General features: G+C 31.8%; 1 protein-coding gene across 1 annotated transcript; it reads right to left on the bottom strand.

Moving 5' to 3' along the window:
* Positions 1-8,193: 8,193 nt before the first annotated feature.
* LOC110093264 lies at positions 8,194-9,117 on the bottom strand. The gene is made up of 2 exons (XM_020818096.1): positions 8,826-9,117; positions 8,194-8,741 (listed from the first exon to the last, which is right to left on the bottom strand). The coding sequence occupies exons 1-2, from the start codon at positions 9,115-9,117 to the stop codon at positions 8,194-8,196; spliced, it is 840 nt and encodes a 279-aa protein (XP_020673755.1).
* Between the last annotated feature and the right edge of the window lie 5,202 nt (positions 9,118-14,319).

Raw genomic sequence — 14,319 nt, 5'->3', positions numbered from 1 at the left:
TACACACGAGAAAGATGGCTTACTTGTGCAACACCTCTAACATTATGAATTTTTTTAGACTAATCAAAATATGCTTTACTGGTCACTATGTGTGCTCTAACTCCTTGGGTTCTAAGGTGAAGGAAGTTGCCTAGATCTTCCTAAGTTATTTTAAAATGTTGCTTAAAGACATAAGAGGTAATCCTGGTGTGATCTTAGTTCACCTTCATGTTCACATGAAAAGTCTAGAAAGTTTCTTGATGGTAGGCGTGGATCAAGGGGAGGATAAAAGATAATTGTGTTGAGGCAAAAAGTGGCAGAACAGAGAAGCTTATGTCAATTTGAATGAGTCTAAAAGCAATAATTTTGGCTGCAGTAATGATCAAAAGCTTCCTCATTTTCTTCAGAATGGAAGTTCTCATCTCTAATAGAGTGAGAGGATGAGCCCTTGGAATTACGAGAACATTTGCTATTGCTGGCCATTCCTAAATTTTGGACTTGAGATAGTTTGTGATCGAATGAGAAAGTGAAAAAAAAAAATCATCCACCACCTTTCAATTAAAAAAGAAATGAAACGGCTTTTCATAAAACACCATTCTAGTGGGGTTGTTTCGTAGATATTTTTTCGACCAAACGATCATATAGAAGAACACCTATTCATCTGGGATGATTAGAATATTAAAGATCATTTTATGATGGTTAGGTTCATCAACATGAGAAATTGAAAACAGGATCATACAGACGAAATATGATTTCATACTATGATATATGATCAATAACTAACTTTTTGGAAAATTGTCCCCAATCATACAGACTAAAAAATAAGGATTGTATAGATGATGATGACAATTACAGTTTGATATGTAATAAAAATTTTAGTCTTGCTTTCTCAACTTAGAAAATATAATGTACACACTATAGAATTCGTATAATACAAAAACATTTTGTACAATACATAGAAAATAATTAAAACATGATATGATAAACATAAAACCTTTTCAAAAACTAATCACTCAATATTCAATGAAATTCAACCATAAAAATAAATTTAACAACTCAATACGGATAAAAGAAAAAAAAATAAAAAACTAACAAAACAAAAACACACAAACAAACAAACCATAAAAACAATCTAAGAAAACAAACAAACATATCAATACATTACAAATCTAATTTATAGAAATTCAATTTTAAGCATTAAGATCAATCACGCCTAATCTGGTTCTTAAAGTGCTAAACATTTCAAAGGCCAAAGATTTTGTAAAAATATTTACAAGTTGATTTTTGTAGCAAAATGGTGTGATTTAATTTATTCCTTAGCCACATGATCTCTAATGAAGTGATTCCTAATATCAATATACTTGGTTCTAGAATGTTGAATATGATTCTTTGAAATTCATATGGTACTTATAACATCATAGAAATTTGGAATATTGCTAATTAAAAATCCTAAACCAAGCAATAGTTGTTTTAACTAAATAACATATGCCACACAACTAGCTAAGGCAATGTATTCTACTTCAACAATAGAAAGTGCTATTGAATTCTATTTTTTACTAAACTAAGAAACTAAAGAGTTTTTTATGAATTGATAAGTTCCAAAATTACTTTTCTGATTAGCCCTACATCCTGTAAAATTTGAATCAGAATATCAAATGATTTCAAAAGAAGAGTTGTGTTTAGGATACTAAATCCCTAAGTTTTGAGTTCCTAAAAGATATCTTAGAATTCTCTTAATATAAGTTAGATGTGATTCCTTTAGATCATCTTTAAATCTAGCACACAAAATAAATATTAAACATGATATATGGTCTGCTAGCAATCAAGTAAAGCAAAGACCCAATTATTTTTATAAATTTCTTTTGATTAATAGATTTTCCCTTAGAGTCTTTATCTAACTGCATTGAGAAACTCATTGGGGTACTCACTAGTTAAGCATTATCTATTTTATATTTCTTGTGGATATCCTTAATATACTTTAAATCACTAAAAAATATTCTTTCCTTATTTTGCTTTATTCTAAAAGTAAGAAAGTAACTCAAGTATCTCATTAAACTCATTTCAAATTTACTAATTATTTTTAAAAATCAACAAAAAGATTACTATTATTAGATCTAAATAATATATAATCAACATATATTTGAATGATGAGTATGTTATCTCCTATCCTTTTCAAGAACAGAATGATGTCCACACTTCCTTTAACAAATGATCTTTCTAATAAGAAAGTGCTTAACCTCTCATACCAAACCTTATGTGCCTATTTTAGTCCATATAATGCCTTTTTCAATTTAAACACATTATTTGCAAATTTCAAAATTTCAAAACCTGTAGGTTGCTCAATATAAACATCATATTATATTACCTCATCAAGAAAGGAACTCTTAACATACATTTGATACAATTTAAAACCTTTAAAATAGATAAAAGCTAGAAAACCCTTATCCCTTCAAGTCTAGCTACAGGGGAAAAAGTTTCTTAAAAATTAATTCATTCTATTTGATTATATCCCTTGGCCACCATTCTTACCTTATTTCTAATCACAACACCTAAATCATTCATTTTATTTTTGAACACCTACTTAATTCCAATAGAACTTTGATCCTTAAGCCTTTTAATTAATTCCCAAATATCATTTCTAACAAATTAATTCAATTCTTCTTGTATGGCCAAAATTTGAAATTTATTTGAAGGTGCTTGATTTATTTTAGTGGGTTCAATCATTGATATAAAGGTAAAATGGTTCACTTCTTTGCTAAATCTATGCCTAATTCTAACACCCTCATTAGGTTCGCCTAAAATCAATTCTTTAGGTAGACTCTTAGAAATTTTCCATTTTCTATGTAAATTGTTTTCGGTTCCAACATTCTCTATAAAATTAATCATTTCAATTCCTTGGGAGATATTTTTAATATAATCTTCTTCCAACCTTTGTTCTTTCGAAATGTTAGATTCATCAAAAACTACATATGTGGTTTCCTTAATTACCAAAGTTCTCTTATTAAAAATCTTATAGGATTTGCCAACACTAGAATATCCTAAAAATTCTTTCATCAAATTTATGATCAATTTTTTCTAAAGGAGTTTCCCCATTATTATGAATGAACACCTTTCATCAAAAACATTGCAAATATGAAAGATTAGGTGTTCTCCCCTTAAGAAGTTCATATAGTGTCTTATTTAATTTGCATCTAATATTCACCCTATTCAGAACTAACAAGCGCTACTAACCACTTTAGCTCAAAAATATTTTGGAAGTGATTATTCTACCAACAAGGCTCTAGCTGCTTCTATCAAAGTTTTATTCTTTCTTTTGATAACCTCATTCTGCTGAGGGGTCCTAGGTGCTAAAAATTTGTGATCAATTCCTTGGCCTTTATAAAAATCATCAAAATTTTTATTTTTAAACTCTCCTAACCACTTTGAATTAATAAAATTTTTCACACTAGTTTCCTCTGAATCCAAGTAAAAAAGTTTACAAATTTCTCAAAAGATTCACTCTTATTTTTTTTTTTTGAGAAAGCATAAAGCAAATACTATAAAAGAGAAAAATAGGGATCAAAAGAAATCCCTACCGAATACAAGCTATAGATTCCTTCTTCAAAATATTGATAAATGAAGAAGGAACCTTGTCAAGGATTAAATCATCCCAAAAGAAAGAAGAAAAAACTTCATAGTTAGCACATAAGTCCGCTAACTTATTATAATTCCTATTGACATGATTGAAAATCACATAATTAAATTTATCCACAAATGAAAATTTTTCCATACCTTGGCCTCCTTTCTTGAAAGATTTATGAATCAACTTTATAACATTCATATTGTCGCTCTTTATGATAATGCCTTGAAATCCATGCATCTGATCCTTTAACATCTCTTTGATTGAAGCTATGGCTTGATACTCCAAGTTAGTAATATCCCAATGCAACTTAGATATACCATAAGATGCTATAAATCTTCCTTTGCGATCTCTAGACAGTCCTCCAATACCTCCTTTATAAGAATGAAATAATGTAGCATCTACATTCACCTTGATCCAGTTGGGCGGAGGAGAATACCAACGATTTTCAAACAGCAATTGCTGATTAGTTCTATACCTACCCGATTTGATATAATTTGGAGTATTGAGAACTCCTAGGTAACTAACAGCTTCGGCTGTTATGTAGATAGAACTTCTTTCCTTCTTGCCATGCACTATATCATTCATATCCTTCCAAGTAAAATAAACTGCATTGCATATTAATGTAGAGAGAAAAGAATTTTGCTCGGATAGCCATTTATACATCTCTTCTTTATTTACAAGAAGAGGAATGCAAAAGCCCCATTCATTCAAATGATGAATAACATCCACTATCTTTTGACATTTACAAATTAGATGGCTAATATTCTCCTCCTCATTACAGTTTCTAGGAAAGTTAGATTCCGTATGAATTCTTCTGTGTGTTAAAAAAGCATTGGTAGGCAAGGCATTGTTCATGACTCTCCACCAGAAATTGTCTTCTCTTGCACAAAGTTTAGCTTTTTTCAACCATTTCCATTCTACATTTTCATTTGATTTATCTTCTTTTTGATCCGCAGCCATGTAAGTAATATTCCTTCCATATTTCATGTGAATGAGATGAAATTGATCTTAAATTAGTCCTGAATTTATATCGATTCTACGAATTAAATCCATCAGCTCTTTGCCAAAATATTTCTTAATATCTAGAATACTCCATTGATTTTCAGAAATCAAACAATCCACTCTAATAGCATCAGCACCAGCTTCTTGAGAGTTAAATAATTTAGGCCATTTGTTTAAGCATTTATCCCAAATCCATGTATCTTCAAAAACATCAATTGAGCGACCATTTGATACATTCCATCTCACAATATTTCTCAAGGATTTGCTGCCATCTTTGATAATTTTCCATGCTACAGAAACATATTTGTTCCTGTTTTCTACTCCCCAACAGGAACCAATCTTTTGGAAATAGAAATTTATGCAATAAAGAATCATGTTATTTCATATATTTCCATGTTAATTTAGCTCTTAAAGGACCTGTTTTGCTCAAACAGGATTGAATCCCTCTACTGCCTTGTTCAACAGGATCACACAACTTCTTCCAGCTAACATAATGCATTCCAAGATTTTCATTTGATTTATTCCATATAAAATTTTGGAAAATCCTTTCCACCTCTTTAAGAATAGATGTCGACATTAAAGACATAGTAGAATGGAAAGAAGGGATCGATAGAATGACATACTTTGCCAAGGTAATTTTATGTGCTAAGGAGAAAAATCTGGTCCCCCAATTAGTCAGTTTCTTCATAATTTTATCCAATATGAATTGGAAATCTACTTTTGATAGTCTTTTTACAGACAATTTTGTTCCCAAGTAATTGAATTCCTTCACTTCTTTGAATCCCATGATTTTTTTGATTTTTCTCCTCTTCAGGCTGGTGGCCGTTTTGCTCGTGTTCACCTTCTATCCAGTCCAGTCACAGTAACTGTTAACAATCCCTTTTATCATTCTTACATTTTTTATTTTAGCTTCAGCAAATAAGATTATGTCTTTAACATATAATAAGTGCGAGATTCTTGGGCTGTTGCTGCTAACCCGAACACCAAAATAAACTCTTTCATTTATGGCATTGGAGAGGAGCTGAGAGCATAAAATAAAAAGATAAGGAGACAAGGGGCACCCTAGTCTAAATCCACACCTAGCTTTGATCCATTTGGAAGGAGTTCCATTAATTAAAATAGAAAATGCAGGATTCTGTACAGATTCTAAAATAAGCATAGAGAAGAAATCAGGAAACTCAAAATATTCAAGATTTTTTTTAAGAGTAGGCCATCCCATAGAGTCATATGCTTCTTCCATGTCTAAATTAATAGACACAAGCCCTTTAGAAGCTTTTGAGAATCTAAACTTAGGAATAAGTTCATTAGCAAGCAAAATATGGTCTTGTAGAGATCTCCCTCTAAGAAAGGTGGTTTATTCAAGTGAGATTAGTTTCGGGATAATTCCTTTCATTCTGCTAAGAAGAATTTTTGTTGCAATTTTATACACCGTGTTACACAGGCTAATAGGCCTATAATTATCAGCACATTTTGGATTGTTAATTTTTGGAATCAGAACAATCAAAGTTCTCTTCCAATCCTCATTCATACTTCTGGTTTCAAGAAAGTTCTTCATAGCTTCCCAGAATTCTATTTTTATAATAAGCCAATAATGTTTGAGAAAAGAATAAGTAATGCCGTCTTCACCTGGAGAAGAACTTCCCGTGGTATCTTTGATTTCATTTTCTACTTCTTCAAAACTGAATTCTCTACTTAATAGTCTTTTATTATCCTCATCCAGAACAGATTGTCTATTCGGCCAGCCTTCAAGTAAACAACTTCTATCTCGCCACTTATTATTGAAGTAGTGTACCAAAATGTCTTCAATTTGATTCTGATTATCCACCAGAATTCCATTGCCATCCTTAATGCAATGAATTAGATTAATATTCTTTCTAGACTTGCCATAGAGTGAAAAAATTTTGAATTCTAGTCTCCTTCTTCTATCCATTTAACTTTGGATCTTTGTCTCCACCATGTGTTTAACCTCGCCAAAGTAGAGTTGAGCTCACTGATTTTAAATTTCAGAATCGAATACTCATTCATGGAAAGCATACCAACTTCCGATTCTTTAGTTTAGAGCATGAGAATTTCTTCTTTGAGCAAGTCCTTCATGTGATTTAATTCTTTGTGCTTAGCCTTTTTCCAAAAGAATAAGGATTTGAGAGTCCTTTTGAATTTGTAATTCAGAATTTCCGCAGGAGATCCTAAGTCTCTTCTCATCCAAGCATTTTTCACTATAGCATAGGAAGCCGGATATGAAGCCCACACATCCTCAAATTTGATAGATCTCTTGATGTTTGAAGGAAAAACTAAAGTATGGAGAAGAATAGGATAATGATCAGACGCTATTCTAGGAAGATGTTTTGTAACTATGTATTGATTGCAGTTCATTGCAGCAGCATTAACCAGAATTCAGTCTAATCATTACATTATCCTTTCATTTCCTTTCTTATTATTGCTCCAGGTTTTTCTAGGACAAATGAAGTTCAGCTCATGAAGATCATTTGAAGTCATAAAGTATTTCATCTCTCTCGGCCCTATAGAGAATGTAAATTTCCTGCCATCAATCTTGTCTTCTTTAGCCAAAAGACAGTTGAAATCTCCACCAAACACCAAAGGCCAATCATTGGTGATGTGTTTTTCCAAGCCGTTCCAAAGAAACCTTCTATTGTACACATTTTTGCTACCATAAATAGTAGCTACTCTTCATTTTCCTTTATTAGTGATATCTAAATCACTTACAAAGAATTGAGAAGAAGACTCAATCATTTTAAATTTAGCTTGGCTGCTTCTCCACATAACAAGGATGCCCCCAGATAAACCAGCAGATGGCACAAAGCTGTAATTCCATCCATTTCAAATCATAATCTCCACATCTTTATTCTCAATAGAGACTAGTTTAGTCTCCAAAAGCCCAACAAAAATAAAATTTTGATCTTTAACCACCTCCTGGAGGTAGAGAGAAGCCCATTTTTTCTTAGCTCCTCTACAATTCCAAAATAATAAGGAATTCATTTATGGATCAATGGGTATTTAATTCCCCCTTTCTCCTTAGCATCTTCTTCATTTTTCCTACCCCTTGTCTTCAGGCTGATATGTCCCAGTTTTTTAACTGCTTAGTACCTCACTTCTTAACCGTGGACGAATTACCTTCAATAACATTAGAACCCCCATTAGCTATCTCTGTCTGAATATCTTCATGTTCCTTAGGATGTAAACATTCCTCTATTTTTTCCCCTTCCTCTACTATGTTACTCAGAATTTCAAACTTATTTGTAGAATCTGGAATTTTGATCTCAGAAACCTTTTCAGGTCTTTTATCATCCATGATACAGCAAAATTCTACATTAGGAGTATAATCATTAACCACTTCACATGCTTTTTGATTCATACTATAATCAATTGAAATTTGTTTTAACAGGAAATTCCCATCAAACTCCCTGCTAGAATTGTTTGGTCTAACAACTTCCTTTAAGATCCCTTCCAAGGTAGATTTTGCCTTTATAATTTACTTGGTCACAGAAATTTTTTTATTAATCTTATTAGCTTTGTAGTCCACATTAATCCAAGGACCATAACCTTCTCCATCATCATCTATTTTCCATTATCTAGCTAACTCTATTTTTGACAGTTTTCCTGGCATCTCCATTTCCTTCTAATCCTGCACTGATTGGGTCTTCATCTCTTGGATTAGGTTCATTTGCTGAAGATTTCTTCAAACATTCCTCCCTTAAGTGGCCAATCTTACCACAAATGAAGCAAAATGTTGGCAGCATTTTGTATTCAATGTTCTGATAAAATTTTCCCAGCTCTGCTTCAACCCAAATTCCCATGGGTAGCTTCTCATCTAGTTTGATTCTCACGAAAACTCTTGTGAACTCTCTTTTGGACCACTGGAACCTGTTGCCATCGATCAAATAAGGGATCCCCACCATGGAAGTAATTCTACAAACATTCACTTCATCCCAGCATTGAAGTGGAAGGTTTGGCAAACGGATCCAAATTATGGTTGTAAGACCTTGAAGTGAATTAGGTGAGAAAGTTGCTGACCATCTGTCCATTCCCACTATGTTTCCATTGACGTACCAGGGACCTGAAACAATTATTTCTTCAAGAGCTTCCTGATTCTCGAAGGCACAAAGCACCCAACCAAGACCTAGTTGGGTTAAATGAAATTTGCCAAATCTGGACCATTATTTTCTTAACTCAATGCTAATGACATTGAAGGGAATGTTGTTACAAAATATCTTTATAACCAGAGACTTTTTCAGTCCATTTGAGTTAACAACCTCTTTTCCCATATGTAGTTTGATAGTTCTGTCTTCATTCACAAAATTGCTTCCGAAATCAAGTTCACACACTTTTATATTATCCTTCTTTTTCCAAGCATTCATCCCCTGTTTTTCAGTAACAGGATTCGAATCAACCACATTGTTTCTTTGAATGCAATTCCCAAGATCTCCAGCTTCACATTCCCGCACTATGAACAGGTCAGAGCTTTGAATAGCCTTGTCCACTTCTTTTGTGTTCATTTGACGTCATATTGACTCCTTCTATACCCAGATCATCAGTAATCTGGTTATCATTCTAATCACCATTCAAATTCTTCTTAACTTCTTCTGCCGCATTCTTACATGAAGATTGAGCACACTCCTCTATTTGGATTTGATTGACTTTTTTTTGAATTGTTCCTTGTTTACAGTAAGACTTCAATATGGATTTTTCATAGAGAATTTGTTTACCTTTTCCAACACATTCAACGATCTTCTTTTTTTCTTCAAAAGCTCCATCCTTGATGATCAATGGCCGCTCTTTGTTAAACTGAAACATAATTTCCTTCTCGTGAACAATGTCTCCAAAAGCATGCGGAGATGAATCGAACTGTCGTAAGATCTTTCGAGATGATGGCGGAGGTTGATGGAGGTTGACTGAGACTCCAGAAGCCTAAGTCCGGCGATCCTCCGACGCCATTAGCGTCCTGCAAAAAAACCACGAACGAAAATTCAAAATTCTTCTTCAACCAGAATAAATGGATCTTCTCTCTCCTAAGTTATCAAATTTGAGACTCCCCGCAAAAGAAAGATTCACTCTTATGAAATAAGAATTTAACCCAAGTAAATCTTGAAAAATTATCAACTATTACAAATCCCAAAACCTTACCTCCTAGACTTATAATGCTAATCGGTCTAAAAAGATCTATACATAGGACTTCTAATGGTTTGTTAGTTTTAAGAACTTCACCAGATTTCCTAATTTATGTGCATCAGACAAGCGATCCTTTGTAAAATCTAGTTTGGGTATCCCTCTAACCAAATCTTTCTAGGTAATTTAAGATCCTTAGTCTAACCAAATATTTTAAGATTTTTCATTCTTACATGTTAAAGTCTTATATGTCATAACCATGATTCATCAGTAATTATTTAAAAAAAACATTAAAATATTTAATAAAATTCAAATTAAACATGTATATATTATTTACCCTATTTCCATGCAACATATCAATTCCATCTTGGCTTATAATATAGCTTGTGGGAAAAAAATTTAAGACTATAACCTTTATCATAAAGCTAACTAATACTCAACAAGTTATGCTTTAAGCCTTCTACCAATAATATATTTTTAATGAAAATATTGCTCTTATTTCAAATCATACGTACCTATACCTACCACTTTCTTTGTGGTATTGTCTGCCAATATCACTTAACCTCTATTCCTAGTTTCTAGCGATATGAATTATATTGTGTCTCCAATCATATAATTTGAGCATCCATAGTCTAGGTACCAAATGCTCTCACAAGGACTTTTATGAGAGCTTTTCTACAAAATGGTCAAACATTAAACTTGGGAACCTAGATAAGTTTAGATTCTCCTCTTGGTAATAATAACTTAGATGTATGTTTGATATGCTGTGATTTATGCATCTTAGGTCTCCGCATTAATATGTTCTACTATGAATCGTGCAAGTGTGAGAGATATGACTAATCATTCCACATGAAATATATTTAACTCTAGGAAAAGGATTTATCAATCTACGAGAATTATATTATCTTTTCATAGGTTTTGAAATTTTATGTTTCTATCAAGATTAGAAAATTATTCAAGTGTTGAGGATATTATGTTTTCCTCAAGAGCTTTTAGTTTTTCTTTAAGATATTATTTAGCACTTTCTAAAACAACATTGTCAACTCCTAACTCATATTACATTTTGATTATTTTATATGTTAACACCTTACATTAATTTTAAGATCAGTATAAGATATTTTCTATAATTTATATTTTTTATCAAATTATTAATTCATTCAATAATTTCATGTGGTTGCTATCAACTAATGCAAGATTATTTCTAAGGACTTTGTGCTCTTTTTGTAAATTTGAATACTCTATGTTCAACTGAGCATGCTATTTTTTAAGTTTCCTATATGCAGTATGGATTTTCTTAGAAACTTTAAATAACTCATCATACGATCATATATGTCCTCTTGATCAGAGTGATCAAGATTATTTGCCATTAAGCACAAGTTCGTGACTTCATCCTTTGATTTTATTTTTAAAGAATTAGATGACTAGTCCACCCATAATGCTCTCTATAATCTTTTCTTACCCTTCCTAATATTGGTATTCTCCTCAACTTTCTCGTTGTTAGGATTAGATTTCAGATTCAGGCAATCATATTTGATGTGTCCAGGATTTTTGCATTCATAATAAATTACATCATTATATGTAGGGCTGCAAACGAACTGAGCCGAGTCGAGTATGTGAGTGTTCATGTTTGTGTTCATTTAATATCAGCTTGTTCAAGTTTGGTTCATGTTTGTTCGAGCTTTAGAATTTGTGTTCATGTTTGGTTCATTTAAATTAAGGAGTGTTCATGTTTGGTTCATGTTCAGTTCATGTTTGTTCGTTTAGTGTTTATCGAGCTTGTTCGCAAACATATTTAACAAATTTTTTTAACTATCAAACAAACAAGTTCATGAACATATCTATGAACAAATACATTTATAATAAAAGCAATTGTCTATGTACCAAATGTAATGATTATTTATATTTATTAATTATATTTTCAAATATTAATTATTTTTATCGAGCTTATTCATGAGTTCAAAATTGAACATGAATCGAGCTTTTATTGAGCTTCTTATCGAGCTTAATGTCGAGCTTGTTCACGAACTTCAAATGATGTTGTTCACAAACATAAATGAGCCGAATGCATTAGTGTTCCAGTTTGTTTATTTAAGAATCAAGTATTTAAAATATTGTTCAAGTTTGTTTGTTAAGTTAATTAAACGATCGCAAATGAGCTTTAATCAAACTGAACAACAAGTAGCTCGCCCAACGTTTGGTTTGCTTGCATCCCTAATTATAAGCTTTTATATTTTCGTAGAACTTACCCTTATTCCACTACTAACATTTCTATTATATTCTTCTCAAGAATCTTTTAAATTGCCTCATCATGAGTGCAATATGAACTTTATCCTTAGGCTATGACTGATCACTTTTCAAGTTATCCACTTTCAATGCAATGTTTTTCTCCTTCTACTTGTCAATTGCATCAATTTGTCTTTGAGTCACTCCTTCCTCGTAAACAATGAGTGACACAAGAAGATTGTCAATAGAAAAAATAGTTAGATCTTTTGATTCAGATATGGAAGTAATCATTGCATCATAAATAGTAGGTAAATAATGAAGAATTTTATTAACTTTCAATGAATTCGTTAATTCCCTACCTAAAGATTGCAAGGAAGTGACTATTTATATAAAATGAGTATACATATCAATGATTGATTCATTCAGTTTCATGTGAAAAAGTTCATAGTCATGTAATATAATGTTAAATCTAGACTATTTTACTTCATTTATTCCTTCATACGTTATGCAAAGTCTATCCTAAATTTCTTTTCCCATTTTACAAGTTGAAACATGGATATAGTCCTCAGATTTAAGGCAAAAAAAAAATTGTTTAAGTATTTAGCATTTAAGTAAGCTAATTCTTTTTCCTCTACTATCCAATCAGTAAACGATATTACAATCTTAATGCCATTAATAAGTCTAGTGGTTCTACTTTAACCTTCATGTACTAAAATCCATATACGATAGTCAAGCGATTAAAAAAAGGTAAAAATATAGGTTTTCCAAAAGTCAAAAGGGATGTTATCAAACAGTGACGATCTATTGATCAAATATCCTTCAGGAGTGTAACTGTTTCAAAAATAGGCCATGATCATTTTCAAAAGGTGTCTAAGCTTTAATTTTTGAATATAAGCTCTGATAGCACTTAAAAGTTCAAATAGGTTGTTATACTTAATAGTTTTGTACCAAGGCTAACCAAGATGGGGGGGGGGGGCTCTTGGATTTTCAAAAAACTTATTTAAGTTCTTTTGTAAAAAAAATCTCTTGGATTTTCAAAAAACTTATTTAAGTTCTTTTGTACAATGATTAATTTTTCAAAATAATTTTTCAACCATTGAACGTAAATGTATAAAAAATAAAAATGCTATAAAAATAAAGACAGAAGAACACAAAATTTTTCTAGTGATTTGGTCCAACTAGACCTACGTCCCCTCCATGAAAACTCCTTCTTCAGATATTGCATTATACTAAATTAAATTTTCTTTTGCTCCCACTGTAAGGCGGAGAATTCCTTACAATAACCTCTCTTCTAATAACCCCGATGTGGTAGAGTACCATCATCCTTTCTCACCCTCCTAGTGATAATAGAGTACCAACATCCTTTCTCATCCTCCTGATGATGGTATAGTACTGACATTCTTTCTCACCCTCCTTGTGTTGTCAGAGTACCATCATCCTTTCCTGCCCTCTTGGTGATGGCAGTGTACCATCATCCTTTCTCACCCACCTAGTGATGGTAGAGTACCAACATCCTTTCTCACCATGCTGGTGATGGTATAGTATTAAATCTTCTCTAAAAATCTTCTCTTAATAGTCTTCAAAGAAGTAGGACAAAGAATTAAATAACTTATAAAGAGATTCTCACCTTTGGGCAACCTTTTGAACCTTTAACAAATTCTAATTACAAGATCTCTCAATCCTCTGTCCTAAACACTCTCCCAAAACACTCACTCTCAAAAGAAAATTTGTAGAAGAAAATTATTGATAGTCAATTTTTAGGACACTTCTTTAGAAAGGACATGAAAAATCATCCAAATAATTGAAAATTTCAAGTTGGATGTACTTAGATCGTATAGTATAACCGTACTTCTTACATATGAATAGTTAAAATATCCATATATGATGTTGTATGAACCTGATTTCATACTGTGTCAGCCATATGTATGAACTAACATTATATAATATGAACAGTTCAAAACTTAGCAAGTTCATCCAGTACAATTTTGTACAAACCCATTTCATATTATGATCATCATCTGTATGAACCATATATCATATAGCATGAACTATTAAATCAAATCATGCTTCATATGGTATGAACATGGATAATCTAATTTTGTACTCTATACAACATTTGTATAAAACTAATTTTGTACAATACGAACAGTTTAAAAATTTTACTTGTTCATATGGGATGAACTGGTACACACCCATTTCATACTCTGGATGTCATTTATATAAACTCTACTTTGTACTGTACGATCAATTAAAAATATGGTGAATTTATTCAGAATAAACTATTACATATCTATTTTGTACTCTTGACGTTATCTGTACAAACCCAAGTTTGTACAGTATGAAAATTTCAAAAGAAATTGCTAAGGCAT

The sequence above is a fragment of the Dendrobium catenatum genome, unplaced genomic scaffold (assembly GCF_001605985.2).
Source record: "Dendrobium catenatum unplaced genomic scaffold, ASM160598v2 original_scaffold_236564, whole genome shotgun sequence".
Taxonomy (NCBI): domain Eukaryota; kingdom Viridiplantae; phylum Streptophyta; class Magnoliopsida; order Asparagales; family Orchidaceae; genus Dendrobium; species Dendrobium catenatum.
This window is presented reverse-complemented; position numbering and strand designations above follow the sequence as displayed.